The sequence below is a fragment of the Phoenix dactylifera genome, chromosome 2 (genome assembly GCF_009389715.1).
Source record: "Phoenix dactylifera cultivar Barhee BC4 chromosome 2, palm_55x_up_171113_PBpolish2nd_filt_p, whole genome shotgun sequence".
NCBI lineage: Eukaryota > Viridiplantae > Streptophyta > Magnoliopsida > Arecales > Arecaceae > Phoenix > Phoenix dactylifera.
The window spans coordinates 2,445,567-2,465,316 of record NC_052393.1 but is presented as its reverse complement, the minus strand read 5'-3'; the positions used below and the strand labels follow the sequence as shown (position 1 = coordinate 2,465,316).

Here is a 19,750-nt window from a genome sequence, read left to right as displayed (position 1 = left end):
GTGTCATAACTCAGGATCTCATTCAAAGTGGCTAGCCGAAAGATATTATTTAGATTTCTTGATCATGTATAAGTACCCAAGATCTATCCAGCGAATAACCAATATGGGACTAAATACATGTTCGTACGGTCCTCATATACTCCTTCCGTTTAAGTCTTGACATATTCGTCAGATTAAGAGTTTAAATCCATTCAAATCTAAACGCAAACACTACGATCGGGCCGTGGCCAGCCTCAATAGATCCGTGTTGCAGTATCTCCTAGTCCACACATGTTATGGACCAGATCCGCTCTGATGTCAATTGCCACAATCTAGAACCTCATTCAAAATGGCTAGTCGGAAGATATTATTTGGGCTCTTTAATCCTATATAAGTACCTAAAACCTATTCAGCGAATAACTAATATTTGAATAAATATATGTCCGCGCGGTCATCACAGGCCGGGAATGCAGTATAATTTAAGATTTGCGCACGAGGCAATCGGAAGGTGAGCGTAGCTGAAGAAATTGAATCAATTTTTTGCGCCAAAGCTACAACCCGAGCCCATCGGTTATTGGGTTTTCTTCCATTAATATATTTGGAAGTACAAATCACATCACAACTCAAAAAGGTCAAATCCTTCTCGAATTTCTCCCCGAGCCCTCCTTTTGCGTCAAAATTCGAGCATAAACAATACTTTGGCCGTAGTGAACCTTAAAAAATATATATACACAAATAACACCATGTGGATGTGGTTGCTAAAGTCAGAGAAGTCCACTTACTTTGATTCAATCACAAGCAATCATCGTTCCTAAAAAGATAGCCGTGGTGGAGTACTGACAAAGCAGTGCACTAATATATTACCTTTTCCAAGGTGGATGTCTGGTGCCGAGTGAACCGGAACGTTGTCTTGCCCGGTTCATCGCCCTCCCGTTGCCGAATTTTATTGGTCTAACTTTGACCAATGGAGAGTTTAAAAGTGATCGTCGATCAATAATTTAGTACGGCTAATATTTCTGTTTCTCGGGTTGGGTTGGTCCAATAGTTGAGCCAATTTAGGGACTCAAAAATAGAATATTGAGAAGGAGAACGAGAACTAGATTATGCGAGACCCCAGCAAGTATGTTGCAAGCCTACAGTTTGAGTATATCCTGAGTTTACAAACCCTAAAGAGCAAATAAAACTTTTTTTTTTTAGAGCTCGCAGACCGATAGTTTATGAGAAAATTTTATACTTCGTGTAATAATCCAAAACCTTATCCAAAATGGCTAGCAAGAATATATTATTTGAGTTTATTGATTCTGTATAAGTACTCAAGATCTATCCAGTAAAAAATCAATGTGAGACTAAATATACGCCCGCATGAGTCCTCACATACTTCTTCCGTTAAAGCTATGACGTCTTCATCAGGTTAAGAGTTCAAATCCATTCAAATCTAATCACAAACATCATGATCGGCCTGTGGTCACTCCAATAAATCCGTGCCGCAGCGTAACATAGGTTATGAGCTGAGTCCGCTCTGATACCATTTGTAACAACTCAGAACCTCATCCAAAATGGCTAGCCGAAAAGTATTATTTGGATTTCTTGATCCTGTATAAGTACCCAAAATTTATCCAGTGAATAACCGATGTGGAACTGAATACATGCCCGTATAAGTCCTCACACTCTGTAATCTTATATATACATCTCGTAATCATAAAAGAATGAAGCAATTAAGTGCTCTAGAGGTCGGATCTATTAGGGGCTAAAGTTTGCAAAAAAAAATTGTATCATGTGATCTTCAATTTTTGTAATAAAGCTTTTGCATCGTCTTTGCTCATGGACATAGATGAATAAATCAAGCCATATAAATATTATGTACTTTTATTTTTCTTCTTATTTTGTTATTTTTTCTGCTTGTCACAACAACATCTGCTATTTTTCAAAGTTCAAATCCTCTTTCCTCTGCCACCTTCCGGTGCCTTCGCTTAATCTCCAAGTTTTTTCAATTCCTTGTTCATTTCATTTCAGTTATGGAGATATTTCCGATCTCCCTGACTGTTTTTCCAGTTTCTCCATGGAGCATGGACTATATATGCAGTGGTTTCAATATCTTCTAGCCTTGGCAGAGAGACTACTATGCAAATATCAGTGTTTTTTTTTTGATCTTACCCTTATCCAACTTCCTGATCACTGCATGCGTGGTCCTGCCGGAGGAAAGATAAATATAATAGTCGTAATAATAATGCATCACAAGTGGATAGATAAAGGCACAGTGAGCAATATGAGTGGTAAATTACTAGCATTGAAATTTCAATAAAATTTCCAAAATAGCGTTGTCCTTTTATTCACGGGTAGTTTTGTATGTTTGCATTTGAAATAAGAGTACCGTAACTAAGTTACAGTACTCACGGGTAGTTTTGTACGTTTGTAGTTCAATAATACCAACTTCATGTCTTTCTGGTACAACTCAAATAATAGTAAATTTTGATTAAAGATTCATGCCATGAAATAAGAGTACCGTAACTTGAGTTACTTAAAATACCTTCAAAATTTCTTATTTATGTTGAGGTATTGACAAATGCACACCCTTCGTAGTACACACAAAGTCTCGACACCAAGTAAAAGGGTGACTTGGTTGGCGAAATATGATGTACTTTGATTAGTTACCCTATCCAGATTACCCATAAAGCCATGTAAGACAGGATTGTTCTTGTCCTGTAGGAGCCCCCACCACATAGCTATCTGAAGATGAATTTCGACGGAAGTGTGTCCGGCGATATGGACAGTGCATATGTGGGATTTGTGATTAGAAGTCATAATTCACGACTGATTGCGGTGGAAGGCGATATGTGGCCGAATTGACGGCCATTGGAGCAGAGCTCAGGGTAATATAAGAAGGCATTACCTATGCGAGACAAGTGTTAGGGGCATAGTGCATCTTGCTAAAAAGGAACTCAGCCACAATGATCGACTGGATTGGTTTGGGAGAGTCGAGAAGGGGGGACAACCCTCGTTGCGTGACATCTGGGAGATGACGGGCGACTGCAGGGCATTTTAGACAGTACATGCATACCGTAAGGTGAACAGGGCGACAGATTGAGTCGCCTTCTTTGCTGCGCAGCATTTCGGCGAGATTCTTTGGATACATTAGGGGATTTTCATTACTTTGGCATTTCTTGTCTTTGAATTTTGTTAGCTATACTCAAGCTAAAATAGTGTATACAGCCGTTGTAAAAAATAAATAAATAAAATAAATGGAAAAAGAAGCCATTTAAGAGGCTCTCATAGCTTGGCAACTGAGAAGTTGAACGCCAAGGGGAATGGTGGCTTTACGTAGGATAGAGTTTAAATCCAAACATCATGCAACCCTGACCTGATCTACTGAACAATGCCCACCCTAAAAAGAATTTCAAATGGATCTAGTACTAATTGTCCAACATAGAATCTGTTATTAATTATTTTAAAAAATGCAGAAACTCATTTTATCAAATATTTGACCAGCCCTATTTAAGAAATGCATAAATTATTTTAAAGATGTAAAAATTTTAGAAAATATTTATACCCATCCATTTAGAGTTTCACATTTTAGAAGCTGTTAAAAAAATCACCTGGACTCTTCTTAATTATTTTAAAAAAATACTTGGAAAGAATATTTAAACCTGTCTGTTAGAAATTTCTTAGAGAAAAAAATTATTTCAAAAAGCTTGCTTCTTAATTATTTCAGAAAATATTTTCTTTCATTTAGAAATTTCTTAATTATTTTAAGAAATATGAAATCCTTATTAATTATTTTAGGAAACGCTGAAAATCTTCTTAACCATTTTTTACCGAGCCTTATTAACATGCAAAAAAATTCTAAAAAAAAAATATGCCAGTTAGGCAAAAACTTCTTAATCAATTAGAAAACTCAAAAAAGTTTATTAATTATTTTAAATAATACAGAAACTCTTTTTAATTATTTTTTGATGAGCCCTATTTCAATCTAACATGCGAAAGAATTCTAAAAAATTTACCTCTCAGCCAGTATCACGGCAATCAAAGTGGTTGGAAAGATTGAAATGCCAGTTTGAATAGTTATTAATTATTAAAGACATTCCACTTATAATTAATATTTTATTTTATTTTTTAAAAAATATTTATTTTCTATTGTATAATTTATATTTATATTTTCAATATCTTGTATATATATTCACGGATAGGTTGCATTTGACTTTAATCAATGCAATTAGCAAAATTAATCTTTGCTCAGGTAATATTCTAACTTTAATGCTAGCGTCCATATTCATGCATCTCTCGGTCGACGTGTTTGAATCTTCCGACACACCCCAGTCGTCAGCAACGACGAACCAAAACAAAATAGAATCAGAGTACTTCTTGGACACCCATATGCTCCCCGAGAGGTTGTAATCCCGGTCCATCTTGGCCACCATTCCCCGGGTTGTAATTTCTCGGGGAACGAACATGGGCGGCGCAGAAGGAATATATAAGAGCGGGATAAGTGGGAAGAGAAAGCGACACAGGTGCGCGTCGGCAGCTTCACTTCCGATTCCGAAGCCAGCCTGGAATTTCCTGTCATCTCATCTGCTCTCCGGTAGTTTTTTTTCTTTTTCTTATTTTTCCTCTTTTTTCCCCTTAATTTTTCTTTATTATTTTTATTTACTTACTTTCCGCCTGTTTTTTACTTACGCGCCGACAAAAAAATTATTTTGATAATTTTATTAGCTTGAAGTTTTAGGAGACTTTCTACGGCTATTTTTTTTTTTTTTTTTTATAAAAACCGGCTACTCATTCATATAGATCTAACATGAGTACAACCCATCATGTCCATAGAAATAAAAGACAACAAAAGAGAAGGAGCGTCTATAGCAGACGTCCACAAAACATCCCTAGAATGCCGGGCCACAAAAGAGGCGACCCAGTCTGCGGCCATGTTCGCCTCTCTAAACACATGACCAATCTGGAATCCGACCATCATCTGAGCCATCCTCCGAGTCTCCCGAATAAGGGGGTGACCGTCACCGTACCTGTCCACCTCCGAATCCAATCGGTCCCCACCGCAGAGTCTCCCTCAAGGAACACTCGCTCGGCGCCAAGGACCTGCCTGGCATAGGATAAACCCTCCCAGGCAGCCCGCAGCTCCGCTCCAACAACTGTAATCCCAGATGTACAACGCCCACCTGCGGCCAGACATTCTACGGCTATTGAGGAAGTGTAATGCCTCCTAAGCTATGCATGTGTTTCAAAAGATGAACAATAATGCTGGTTGGATAATCTTTCATCGTTTTGAAGATATTTTATAAATTTATTTTGTATTTATTTTTTTTATTTTTATATATTATTTTGTTCTCTAATTTAGATGGCAGTGGTTATATAAGACTTGTTTAATCGCTTAATATATTAAAAAAATATTTCTTATTTTTTTATATATTTTTTTTATGGGATTGGGATGCATCAGTCCCCGCTCCATCACATGGGTCGGGATTAGATGGCGCTTCCACGCTAAAGCGACGTTTTTTTTTTTTTTTTTTTTTTTAAACGGTCGCTTCCTTTCTCTCTTGTTCTTTACTTGGCTACTGTTATTAATGGAATGGTAGCAGTGATGGTGGCTTAGTGGATTGCAGTTGAATAGGATTGTTTGATCGTGGCGGCACGCGTTACGCAGAGAAGGAAGACAGAAAGGAAAAGTTGAGAAAGCTGTGGATAGAAGCCGATTGCACCCTGTTGTTCAGAGGAAAACCCCTTCATTTTCCCATTGTAAAAGAAGTCCTTTTTGGCCTTCTTCTTTGTGTTCTCCTCTCTATATTATAGTTGAGAAACTGGGGAAAGGGGCGCCTCGTTCCTTTATTACATATCCTATTTTCTGTTGTCTTCTTCCCTTCTCCTGTTTACCTCTAAGGAAGATTCTCTGTGTTTTTTATCAGAAAAAAAATGTTTTTCCTGGCTTAGTTTTTTTGAACTTCTTTTCTGCATGAAGAGTAGGCCTTCCTCTACCAGTTTTCTTATATTTTGGTTGATGATATATACCAGTTTCGCTGTTTTCTTCTTCCTGTCTGTAGCAGGAGAAAATCCTCTGTTTTGCGTCAAAAAAAGACTCCTTTTTCGCCTTCCTCGTGTTCTCTTCTCTCTTTAGCATACAAACAGTGCAACAACTCGCCTTCCATCTGCTAGTCTCATCTTTTTCCGCATTCGCTTAGAAAATTTCGTTCTCTAATCTTTTCTCGTTGTCTTGTCTTATTCAGGAAACCCATCCCCCCCCCCCCCCCCCCACAGTGTTTTTATTTTACCTCGTAATTATTTTTTTTTGTCTCCGTTCTTCTGATTGATAAGATTTGGAGCTTACAAGGGCGAAAGGAAGTTCCTTTCTAGAAACATCTAGACCTCATTTCTCCATTCTCTGAATAAAAGAAGCGCGGGTGTCGCAGCTTCCGGGGAGCTTCGGCGAGCTTTGGATTCTATCATACCTCAGGTGAGGAATCTGTTCTTGTTCTTCTCTTTACTTCAGCATCCTCTTTATTCCCTTTTAGCATTTAGTAAAGGGTGTGGGTGCTTCAGTCCTCTGCTTGATATTACCTGGAAACTTTCCCAAAATTCTCTTTCTCTTTTGAAAACTAAAAGTAAACATCGAACTTTTGAGATTAGCCATAATTTCTCCAAAAGAACGTACTATTCCACCTTTTCTTTGTGTATCGTCTTCTATTTCTTGATTATTTCTTCTGATTTTTATTACAGGGTAGGTTGTTACTCTCTCTCTCTCTCTCTCTCTCTCTCTCTCTCTCTCTCTCTTCACCAGAAAAGAAACTATATTTTTAGTATGTATTTATGTATGTATAATCTTGTGCTCTACTATTTTCTCTAGAAGAGTAGGAAGGAATACACCTTTCTATTTTATTTGGACAGTGCAAAGTGTCACTTGAAGGCTAAGGAAATGTAATTGTATTTGCTGTTATTCAGAGTTGTCCTTTAAAACTAAATCTAGGGACTCACTTTTAAATCCCAGCTTGGTAGAACAGGCGTAGCATTTGCGAATTCTTGTAGTTTTGATGGTAGAGTAATTTGTGCCTTTATACTCTAGTTCTATTTCTTTAGAAGAAAGAAGGGCATTGTTTTTTTTAAAAAATTATATTCTTATTCACTAAATGAGCTAATGTCCATATAAACATACATGTATACATAAAACATTTGTAATTCAGCAAGTGTATAGAATTTTGCAATTGGACTTCCCAAATTAATTTGGATTGCCTCCATTTTCAATCCAAAAGATAGCCCATCGATTTGTTTCACAGCAATAATGCATGTTTGACCACCACTTTCTGTTTTTGAGTCATTAGAATAAAATCCAAAGAGATAAAACAAATTTTCTTGCTTGTTTGTGCATGTTTTGATCATCAGAATAGATTCCATGACAAAGGATGGCGAGCAGGTCTGTTAAACCTGCCAAGTAGTAGATCTATAGAATAGATTTGTTCTCGTATTTGTGGGGGACCAGTCCATTTTGGCTATTGCATGGAGGAATCATGGAACAAAATGTTGTTTCTAATAATTGTTTGGGAAAAGGGAATTTTCCATCTGTGGTCCACCAATCTGCCATGTGGTCTTCAAGGTGAAAAATAGAGATGAGGATTAAGGGCAAGGGCGCGACATCTGTCTTGTGTATTCATGAAGGTTTCTTCTGTAGAAATATATGCATGCCAAATGGGGAACTTATGCTGCATTCTCTGGACAACCAACTGGGTACAAACTTAGCAGGGAATGCACCTGATGTTTCTTTGTTTTGGTATGCTTGTTGATGAGTACATGTTTTAGTGTCTGCTGCATTATTTGAAGTTAAATGTAATCTGAATCCTCGAATACTTGTGCATGCAAAATTTTAAGAGTTTTTATTTGACTGATGTCCTACTGAAGTGTTTTGGTAATAGTTGCAATTGGAAAAGAAAAACTTCTTTGAGCTTCTTGAATGCATTTTTAAAACTATGTAGCAGCATCTAGTTAATGAGTTACCTTGATTTTTTGTTGCGACATGCAGATGAGCCGGAGTTCATTTTACATGGTCAGTAGCTAGACATGCCCTGTCAATCATGAAGATGAATTGTATATATTTGGCTGAGACAAAAGTATTCCAAGATGAAAATGCCATACCTTGTAGTTCGGACAGTACCGGAGGGTTGGAAGAAGACAATTGCTTGTATTTTGTCATACCGGAACTTAAATTAGAGCTTTTTGAGAAGGTCAGCAGGAATCTACCTTTGATCTTGGATGTTGGACGATCAAAAAATAGTTCAATATGTAACCAGAAATCATGTCCATGCAGCAATGAACTCATCTTTCCAAATTATATCAATTTTATCAGTCCCAATAGGAAGTTCGCACAGCATTTCATTGGATCGGAAGAACTTAGTTCTGATTCTATTCATATCTTTTGTAGAACAGAATCCCTGTTAAACATCCCCGTGAATGTGAGATATATGTTCAAAAGCTTAAAAATGCGAAGAAGAACAAGGAGTATTAATGATCTGGGCGATTTCATTGTTGAATGTTCTCCAGCAACTCGTTCCGTGAATGTAATTGTGAGTCCTTCAGGGCGATGGATTTTTGATTCTATAGAGGCAATTGTCAAGGCAAGGACCTTTATAAAAAGCTCACTATTCTTCAAGCTAGGCAATTCAGATGATACTGTGGGACACATTAGATCAAGATCGACCGGTACCAGACGAATAGAATTCTCAGAGTTGACAAGTGCTCCTTCTGGGCATTTTGATACCTCATCACAAAAGCCCATGATGGCGGTAATTCCTTTTAGGAAGCAGAAAACCATGTCTAACTTCTCCAAAGAGATGCTTCTGTTTTGCTCAGCTACAGACTTTCCATGTTCATATCAGTCCTCTTCATCTGCACACCACTTTACTTCAACAGGGCTTCTTCGCTGTGTGTGGAAGGGTGGGACTCCTCATTTTGTGTTCTCTCTGAATGATGATCCGAGGGAATTGTATTTGGCAAATCCTCTGAAGATCAAGTCCTCGGTTGACAGGGCCATGGATTACATGTACTTGTTTCATTCGAAAACTGATAGCCGGAAGGATTCAAGAAACCCCATCAATGGTGCCTCGAATGTTGTCGGTAAGATGAAGGTATCGAGTACTCTAGTTCTGAACTCGAATAGATCTAAATTCATAGAAACCAAGTTTGTCTTGTTTGGTGCTAATGGAGACCATTTCAAAGAAATGCCAAGTTCCTCCTCTCCTATTATGAAAAGCAAGGGATTATCTAAGAAGGTGGCAGGAATATTTAGACCAAGTCCTTCATCCAAGCATACATCTACTCACAAAGTTGGTGAAGCAAGCTCTCAATCTGAGGGTCTGGAGGAAGTGTTTATAGGTGAGGTGAGCAATATTGATGAATCATTTGCTTTGAATCACCTTGCAGATGATTTCCCACCCAATTTCGAGTTGGCTGCAATAGTTGTGGAAGACTATCAGCATGATAGCAATAAACTGGCAGCAAGTGGAGGTTGGGGCCTTAGCTTTCTCAACAGAGCTAGTCATGCTGATAACTGTCCAGAGCCTTCATCTGCTTCAAAAAACAGAGAAGAAATTCTCATGAGAAATTCAAGGAAATCTGCCAGGAGAATGAATGTTTTAGTTCCAGCTGGTTTCCATGGCGGTCCAATTACCAGAACTGGTGGCCCATCTAGTCTTGTTGAGAGGTGGAGGTCTGGTGGACATTGTGACTGTGGTGGGTGGGATGTTGGGTGTCCTCTGACAGTACTCGACAACTGCTGTATCCATTCAAAAACTTCGCCGCCGGAGGAATCACGAGAAGATCTCAGCTCAGTTGACTTGTTTATGGAGGTGTGTAAGAAATTGTTTCTTTTTCCTATTTTTGTAGGTTCCTTTTGGCCCCTGTCCTTAATATCTTATGTATTCATTGTGCTTTTTGTTGAAAATTTCATGCTCTGGATTCATCTGCTTGTAGGAAATGGTGAGATGCCTAAGAAATTTTTAAATTTTCCAATTTTTCTTTGGCACCGTGCTTGTGATTTTGTGAGTATGTCTCTGGGGTAACTCAGAAGTGTGGTTTCTGTTGATCGCCAATTCTGGATATTCCCTTGTTATGAAAACTATTGTTTTGGTTGGTTACCCAATGATGCTTGCAATTTTTGTTCATCGTCGTCATCCCAATCTTCAGCTAGAACTTAACCAGTTGATCATGACTGTATTTGTGTTGTTGATTACACCTTTCATAGTTAATCTTGTTGAATGTTCTACAAGTTCTCAAGAAATTTTTTCTGATACTCACCATTACTCCTCGGTGACTCTTTTTCTGCCTCCTATTTTGAGCCTTTGAATTTGACATCTGGTATCCAACCTTATTGCATCTGCTGGTGGTTGCATGTATCGTGTCTTGTTTATGGGTGATCAACTCATTTTACATGGATGTACTACGTTAAAGTATAATTGCATGCTAGGTCTCAATTTTTTGAGTTGCGCCAATATTTTCTACTTCATTTCATACTCATTTCTCAAAACATCACCACAGTTCTGACTCTTGGAGCGGACACTTATCTTGACTCGTATGTCGTTTTTGTTGCACAAGACACCCTTCTCTCAGCTCTTTTATCCTTCAGTCTGAGCAAACTGACCCACTAATAGGTTGGGTTCCTTCTTATTCACATTTGCATTTTATTTGGTTTATTCATGCCTCTAATCCTGCCATAGTATTACCATGACATGATGTCCTGGTCTAAACAAACTTATTTGTTGCTTTGAGTAAAATCGAGAGTTATATCCTAATGAGACAACTTAAAGATGTATATTGTAAGTCTGAATGAATGCTTGGATCTCTCAAATTATGACCTCCGAAAGGCATGGTTCGTATCATATCTGAGAAGTGGAAACTGATAGAAAAGAAAGGAGAAAGGAAAAAAATCTTAAATCCTCATCTAATCATGCCATGTAGTTCATGTTGTTTTAGACTTTTAACCTCTTCATGTTCTTTAATGGATCACACTTTTAGTGCGCTCTTCTTGTGCATCACATTATAGGAAGATCTTTGTTGTATCGATACAACATTTTTCAACTTATAATTGCTGGTTGCTGAGATGTTGGTTGCTCCAGGCGACACCAACATCTGAGTAAAACTTTGGATAGCAAAAGCCAAGACCCTTGAGCAAAACTTGAAAGAGCTGCTGTTGTTTTTGTTTTTTGTTACTTTTGCCCGACAATTAACATCTGTTGCAGCTGCACCCAGAAAAGGTAACTGTGAAGAGGCAAAGCAGAGACTGTTATGTCTTTTGAATTATCATCCATAGTTTATTATTTATTGTTAAATCGAGTCGAGTGCAGAAAATTATTTCAACTTTTTCTCTTTAATATAAACATTCTCATTCTCTTTTATGAACGACAAGATGACCCTGGAAATCCTGAATTGGTGTTTGTATTCACAGCTCCATCTTGGATTAACTAAAATCCCAAGATGAAGATTTTAAAATTTTTTAATATCTGATATTGTTAATATATGTACATATATACATACGTAATAAACATATACTTCATCATTCAATTTCTTCTAGTGTATTATTGATGTTTGGAATTTTATATCATCGAAGAAATATGGAACTGTATTAATTATTTTTTCTCTTTTTTTATTTGCGGGGTGGGGAGATGTGGCTTTACTGCTGTTCATGTTCTGCATGTCTCTAAACGAGCATTGATGCAGCTTTTAATATGCTTGTAACTCTCAGGGTGCAAAGCATGGTGAACCGACGCTCAAGCTGGTGAATTCGAGTGAAGGCCTCTACATTATTTACTTTCAGTCAACTCTCTCGGCTCTGCAATCGTTCTCCGCAGCGGTGGCGATCATCCATACTCAAACACCAGACCTCTATCCAAACCTGTAGAACCAAGATGAGTTTTCTGCAACTGTAACCATCGGTTTTGCAATCGTTCTTTTAAAGAGCGAGAAATTATAGAATAACTATACGGTGAAATAGATGTCTAGTATTTTTTATCCCTCTGTAATTTTCCACTAATGCTGTATAAATTCATGTATAAAAGGATTCATCTATTGTCATTTGCTTTTTTTAAGCATCAGTTTAGTTCAAACAACAAGAGTATTTGGACTCCAATAAATCTTTTGCAGAATAGACTGATGCTTGGATCATCTGGTAAACTTTTTTCAGTAGTTTTTGATCCTGAGCAAGAATTTTGTTTCTCCTCTGCGGCTCAGCATCAAAGACTGGGACATAATGGATAGGTTCCTGCTATTAATGGAGCAAGCTCTTGTAAACAGAGACAGAAATACTTTTGAGATTAGAGAGATCTTATCTCGTTGCTCTAATCCAATGTTCCACAAACACTCCTTTTTTGATTTTTGTTTCTGCTGCAAATCACGTGCATCATTTTATCAAAATTATATATAAAACATTGCCTTATCCTTATTTACAGATCGACCTAGATGATGCCATTTTTTTGGGGAAAAAAACCATCAATGGTTGGAGTTACTCATAGATTAGTGGGCGAGACAAAATATCCCTGTTCTATTCTAAGGACACGTTTGCTTCGTGGGCACAGCGGAGGAGAAAGTGGGTCAATGAAAAAAATGAGGGGCTAGAAAAATAGTTTTCTTATGAAAATAAGGTTTCGTGGGAAAGGAAAATCTATATAGGATATAGGAACATCCAATTTTTACCCGCTGAGAATTGGAACAATATTTTTTCAAAAATATCCTTAATAGGATAAGACCTTTTTTTTAATAAAAAATATAATATTTATTTTGTATATTTTTTTAAAAAGTAGAAACTCAACCAAACATAAATATAAGCTACTCTAAAAATGTGCCCTTTTTTATGGTTAATTAAACATGCAAAATTACTTTTTCAGATACTATATACTCAAAATATTTTAGTAAGAAAAATTCTTTTTGCAAACAAGACGAGTCTTAAATTGTTCAATTTTTCACCATATTCTTCTCTTTCCAGGACTTTGGCTCTTCCATTTCTCTCTCTTATGTGATATACCAAGAGAACTAAATGCTCACTGTTTGTGAGAATGTCAAACTGCTTTACACATCGTTTCACAGCTTACCATCTCAAATATTGCACTACTTTAGGCTGGCCTAAACTTATGGATATCATGTATAAGTTTAGAACAACATTTTCCACTGCAATGTTATCTTCATACAACAAATTAGAATATAGAAAACCAATATTCAATAGGTATATTAGATGGTTAATCACTACCTCTTTAAAAATGGAAAAATATTGAATTGAGAACAAAACAAATACAATTTCAAAAGAGCTCAGACAAAGAATTTGTCCTAGATGGGATGAGATACTAAATATTTGATTTCTAGTTGCTATTAACAGCCCAAAATGTGTTAGATGCCTGCCCTTTGTATTGCTATCAGCCTAGAGAGGAACTTCATATCAAACTTGATTCTTATTTTCCCCTTCTTGACCAGCTCCTTAGCAATCCGCATCCATTCTTTTGCTATCACGAGCACTTAAAGTTGGGCTTACCCCTTCTGTCGCTGGGATTAACAGGCTAAGACCATCTAGTTTGTTAAGTTTTAGAGTGCTGGTCCCTGCAGTGCCTCTGCAAGTGAAATGATTAGAAATTCTAAAAATAGCAGCATATAGACAAGATTAAGAAAGAATGATTTGGTGAAAAACCACAGCAAATTACTTGTATTATAGGAGACTTTATTTATAGGGAAGGGTTTACAAAAGGTCAATGTATAAATTGAATGCCATTAAATAGCTATTGCTGTACAATCCATATAAAGACACCATAATGTATGATATTCTGCCATGATGTATTTCTATATTTTGCTCCTTCGTGATTCTTCTATTGTTGTACGATCCATATAAAGACACCACAATTTCAGTTGTATGATATTCTGTCATTATTTGTATTTCTATGTTTTGCTCCTTTATGATTATCTCCATGATGATCTCCATAATTATCTCCAATACCCCACCGCAAGTCGAGCGTGGGAGCTCGCACGCGAAGCTTGGAACGGAATAGTGTAAACAATGGTCAAGAGGGACTTTTGGGCGAAGATATCCGCAATCTGGAGATTAGAGGGAACATGCGTAATCCGCAAAACACCACTGCATACTAATTCACGAACAAAATGGTAGTCAGGGTCAATATGCTTAGACCTCCTTTGTGTAATGGGATTTCGTGTCATGAATATAGCACTTTTATTGTCGCATAACAAAGCAGGCGGCTTAGAGAGCGGTATGTGCAAATCATGAAGGAGGTGCAAGAGCCATTTGACTTCAGTGGCAGTGAGTGCTAGAGCACGGTACTCAGATTCTGTACTAGATCGAGAGACAGTAGGTTGCTTTTTAGCACTCTAGGAAACCAAATTTTCACCAAGAAAAATAGCAATGCCAAAAGTGGATCGTCTTGTGTCCGGGCAACCAGCCCAATCGGCATCGGAATAGGCAAGGATATCAAATCGGTTACTTGGACATATAAAAAGATCAAAGTGCATCATTCCTTTAACATATCGGAGGATCCTTTTCACAGCTTGAAAATGATGCTTAGTGGGAGCATGCATAAATTGGTTGACAGAATTAACGGCATGGGCAATGTCGGGCCTTGTGATTGTGAGATACTACAAAGCTCCAACTAAAGAACGATACTTTGTAGGAGAATCAAAGGCAGGACCATTTGTACTTAAATACTGTGAGACGATCATCGGGGTAGCAACTGGTTTGCAATCAAGCAAATTATCCCGGATAAGGATATTCCGAGCATATTTCGTCTGGCTGAGAAATAAGCCAAAGTATTGCTATGTATTTCAAGACCCAAAAAATAATTAAGGGGCCCGAGATCCTTTATAGAAAATTCTGATCTCAATTTGCCGATGAAGTGATCAAGAAGGTCCACATGGCTACCTGTGAGAACAATATCATCAACATAGAGAAGCAAAAGAATTGTTCCCTTAGCCGTGGAGTGAACAAAGAGGCTGGAGTTGGCCTTGCTGCATACAAAGCCGAGCTTGAGCAAAAATTTGCTAAAGCGATGGAACACGCACGGGGTGCTTAATTAAAACCATAGATTGCCTTGTTTAGTCGACAAACATGATTTGGACGAGAAGGATCAATATAGCCCTGTGGTTGTTCCATATAAACCTCCTCCTGTAAAAAACCATTTAAGAATACATTGTTGACATCCAGTTGATGAAGAGGCCAGCCGCGAGAAACTGCAATAGACTGAATAATACAAATTGTAGAGGCCTTAACAATTGGACTGAAGGTGTCATGAAAATCAAGACCATAAAGTTGTGTATAGCCCTTTGCTACAAGACGGGCTTTAAACCGAGCAATAGAACCATCAGGGTGAAATTTGATGCGGAAAACCCACTTGGCTCTAACTACATTTTTATCGGGTGGTCGGGGTACGAGATCCCATGTTTTATTGATAATAAGAGCTCGGATTTCGTCCTTCATGGCAACAATCCATTCTGATGATTTTGCTGTACTTTTAAAACTCTTCGGTGCCTTCATTGCTAGTAGTGAGAACAAAAATGGAGAATGCGGAACTTCACAAACATAAGTGTAAGTCTTGGGCTTGGAAATACCAGCCTTGCCGCGGGTGACCATGGGATGATCATTCTGTACAGGTGCAGAAGCAGTGATCGGGGCAGCCAAAGAAGCGAACGTAGCGGCAGGAGATGCGTCAAGAGCTGCTGCAGGTGTGGGAGCAGTCTCGAAAAGCATAGGCATAACAGGGCGTCGGATGGGGCTCAGTTCCAAGGCGCAAGGCACACAAGGCTTGGGCGCAGTTGATTGCGACAATGGAGGAGAATCTGCAGAAGAGTGAGTAATAGGCAAAGAAGATGCTATGGGGGGAAGGGTCAGAAAAAGAAATAAAATCTAACGATGGAGTATTATGCTTTAAATTTGACGATGAAAAGGGAAAAAAGTTTTCATCAAACCGGGCATGACGAGTTACAAATACTCTATGTGAGATGGGATCAAGATAGCAGAAACCTTTGTGAGAGGTACTGTAACCAAGAAATATGCAAGGTAGACTACGTGTTTCAAATTATGTTGAGCGTAATCTCGTAAATAAGGAAAGCACAAACATCCAAATGGACGAAAAAGAGCATACGTAGATGACTTAACATATAAAACTTCAAATGGGGAGATCCCATGTAGGACCGGTGTAGGCAAGCGGTTAATTGTGAAAGCGGCTGTGTTGAAGGCTTCAACCCAAAGGTTTAGGGGGGCATGGGCATGGAAAAGCATGGTGAGGCCAGTTTCGATAAGATGGCGGTGTTTTCTTTCTGCGCGGCCATTTTGAGAGAAGGTATAGGGACAGAAAATTTGGTGATGTATATCGGATTTATTTAAGTGTGATTTAAATCGGACACTTGTAAATTCACCACCTCCATTAATTCGAAAAGCCTTTATTTTAGCCGACAATTGATTTTCAACGAATACTTGGAATTGTATGAAAGTGTCATAAAAGTCGGATTTATTTTTTAAGGGATAGAGCCAAGCGAAACGAGAATGATCGTCAATAAAAATGACATAATAACGATAGCCAGAAATGGATGTTATGGGAGTAGGACCCCATAAATCGCAATGAACGAGGCCTAATATAGAGGGGATCGATTCTCACTGATAGGAAAGGGAAGTTTATGGCTTTTTGCTTTTTGATAGCTTGCACATAAAGTAGGAGTAGGCAAAACAGAAGTGAGAGATAAATGACCTGTCTTATTTAGCATGGTAATTATTTTTGGGGAAACATGCCCTAAACGTGCATGCCAAATATCAAATGAGACACATAAATTATGTTTGTGGAGAATGGAGGAAAATGCACGGTGTCCACGCTGTAGTACGTAAAGACCATTAACACGTTTACCGCTTGCTACCACCTTTCTGGTTTGAAGGTTCTGTATGAGAAAATCAGTGTCAGTAAAGGAAACTGAGAAAGAAAAATCAGAGGTGAGTTTACTGACAGACAACAGATTTTTGGTTAATTTGAGAACAACCAGCACATCAAGTAAGTTGAGAGAGGGAGTGGGAGAAAAAGAACCCGTGTGAGTAATGGGTAGGGAGGATCCATTGCCAACAATAACCTTGTCCTTACCATTATATGGCTGTGCCTTGTCAAGTAGAGATACATCCGGAGTCATATGTGCCGATGCTCTTGTATTAGTATACCAATCTGCAGTATCATCATCAATAGAGCAGTGTGCAAGAGACTCGGCAAGATTGGCGCGGGCATTAGTTTTGATGTAGCGTTCATGGCAATGGGAGGCATAATGCCCTTCCTCACGACATATTTGACATCAAGGAGGGCGCTTAGGCTGCTCCTTGCCATGATTACCTCCTTTTACTGCCCACCTTTGTAGTTATTTAAAAATTATGCTCTGATACCAAGGCAAGATTAAGAAAGAATGATTTGGTGAAAAACCACAGTGAATTGCTTGTATTGTAGGAGACTTTATTTATAATCCATATAAAGACACTATAATGTATGATATTCTGTATTTCCATGTTTTGCTCCTTCGTGATTCTTCTATTGTCGTACAATCCATATAAAGATACTACAATTTCAGCTGTATGATATTCTGTCATTATTTGTATTTTCATGTTTTGCTCCTTTATGATTATCTCCAGATGATCTCCATAATTATCTCCAACACATATAACCTAGGAAATTCGCATGATACTTTGTTTTAATCTTTTTTCAAATTATTATTGAAATGTGTTATAATAATGCAGCAAATTATATTTCAAGTATTATTTAAGTCCATCGAAACCATCGTGATGGTATTACAACATTGTAATGGCTGTTAGAAAAATATATTATTTTGAGAAATAAATAACCGTATGAAATAAGAGCCCTGCCTATTACCTAGAAGCTGAACCTCATTGAATATTAAACTGATTGTTATCGATAGACTCGTATTGATTGCACACTAAGCTCATCGAACATATCATAAAATCTATATCATAATATAGACATGATTATGATAATTTAATATAATTTTTTCGTTTATATTAATAAATGTTTTTACCAATAGTATTAATATTAATATTATTAATATAATCGTACATCAAACTTCAATCATGTTTCATGCTATTTAAAATAAATTTCTGATATTAATATCATGATATATTATCAATATATAAAATTCTAGTAGTATATCCACCTATCTATCTATATAGTAAAATAATATATTATTATAAAACAATAAGACCATGATCCGATTTGCATGTAATAAGAAATGGAAAAGTATTACATCTAGAAAATATTTTAATACAATGTAGTGGAGTCATCAGGGGTTCTACCTTCACTCTTAAGTATCATCATGATTATAAAAATGCAATTAAAATTACTAAAATAGTTGTGTAATATAATTACCCATTTTAGATATGGTTATTAATATTTTTCATTAATATTAATATCTAATGACTTGTGTGGGATACAGTACTAATGAAAAATATTTTTCATTAATATTAGCATATGTTAAACAAATACGGTTATTAATGATGTCATTAATTTGTATATTAAATTTAGTTGTGTTAACAAAAAGTTTTATTAGTAACATAATTAATATGGGTATCCATGACTAGTGGAAAGCTCTTTGCAAATATAGCCTCTATTTTAGTATATATATTTTTAGTATACATTTAATAGATGTATAAAATAGCAGCAGTTGAAATATTTAAGAAGTTGTGGTTCAATTTAGAGAGGTAATTAATTGGATCAAATAAATGTGTATTTAATTGTTGTTAAAATTAGAAGGGAGTTAATTGGGAAGGATAAATTATCAACAATAAGTGATTGCTTAGATTCTCCAACGGCTAGAGAGGGAAAGTGTGACGTGTGCTCTCCCAAGAAAAAAGCTTCTTAAAAGTTATATCAATATAGCCTAGGAAATGGATGGTTGTTAGTCCCTAACATATAATTTAGTTTGATTTTAATAAGGTTAAGAAGGTGGTCATTAATTTCGTAAATGAAAATTAAAAGCAATCATAATGGTAGTTTTAATTACAACTAAAGATATAATGGCAGAAATTTAGCTCATTATTCTTGCTGAAAAAATATTCATCATTAAGCAAGGAAAAATTTCTTAGTCAAGATGTGTGGATGCCACTTAGACCTTTCAGCATTGGATGATCCAACCAGATTTTATTTTGCTTTTAGGAGTATCAGTCATGCTCGTGCATGGAGAATTCTATGATTTATTTTACATGGTAATGCCAATCACTTGTAATCATATTCCATGAACTCCATTTACAATGTTTAATGGTTAAGAACAAAATAATAAAAGATAGCCTCCAAAAACAAATAAATATAGCATTAATAACTATAAATTTTCAATAATGACTATAATTTTAAATAAATCTTGTAATCATATTCAATGAACTCTATTTACAATGTTTAATGGTTAAGAACAAAATAATAAAAGACAGCGTCCAAAAGCAAATAAATACAGCATTAATGACTATAAATTTTCAATAATGATTATAATTTTAAATAAATCTCGGGAATTGACGATCCATAATCATTTTATGGAAAAGATGATACACTTTACATAAAATAAAACGAGAGTCTCCAAAATAAAATAAAAGAATATTTAAAATTGTTATGAAACAAAAAAATATTGGATGGTAATTAAAAAGATATATATTGGATGGTAATGACTTGTTTGACACTAATCTTTCCTTCAGTGGATCCTCTTGATCGGACGGTACGGTCGAGATCTGATTGCAGAATGACCGTTGATGTGGTGGGACCCTTGCCCGCCAAGCTGACCG

The 19,750-nt window shown here is 36.8% G+C and overlaps 1 protein-coding gene across 2 annotated transcripts; it reads left to right on the top strand.

Annotated features, from left to right (window-relative positions):
* The first annotated feature begins 5,502 nt into the window (after positions 1-5,502).
* LOC103697417 lies at positions 5,503-12,103 on the top strand. Of its 2 annotated transcripts, none has more exons than XM_039117090.1 (3): positions 5,503-6,430; positions 7,988-9,809; positions 11,702-12,103. In XM_039117090.1, exons 2-3 carry the CDS (start codon positions 8,040-8,042, stop codon positions 11,855-11,857), a joined length of 1,926 nt encoding a protein of 641 aa, XP_038973018.1. In that variant the 5' UTR covers positions 5,503-6,430; positions 7,988-8,039; the 3' UTR covers positions 11,858-12,103. The 2 variants fall into 2 exon arrangements, with proteins under 2 accessions (XP_038973018.1, XP_038973021.1); XM_039117093.1 differs by lacking the exon at positions 5,503-6,430 and adding an exon at positions 7,544-7,738.
* The last annotated feature ends 7,647 nt before the right edge of the window (positions 12,104-19,750 follow it).

Excerpts from the sequence above, each read along its gene's own strand:
- LOC103697417 (XM_039117090.1), top strand. The coding sequence starts at position 8,040 with ATGAAGATGAATTGTATATATTTGGCTGAGACAAAAGTATTCCAAGAT. Across the intron at positions 9,810-11,701 it reads CAGTTGACTTGTTTATGGAG|GGTGCAAAGCATGGTGAACC; the intron begins GTGTGTAAGAAA and ends TGTAACTCTCAG.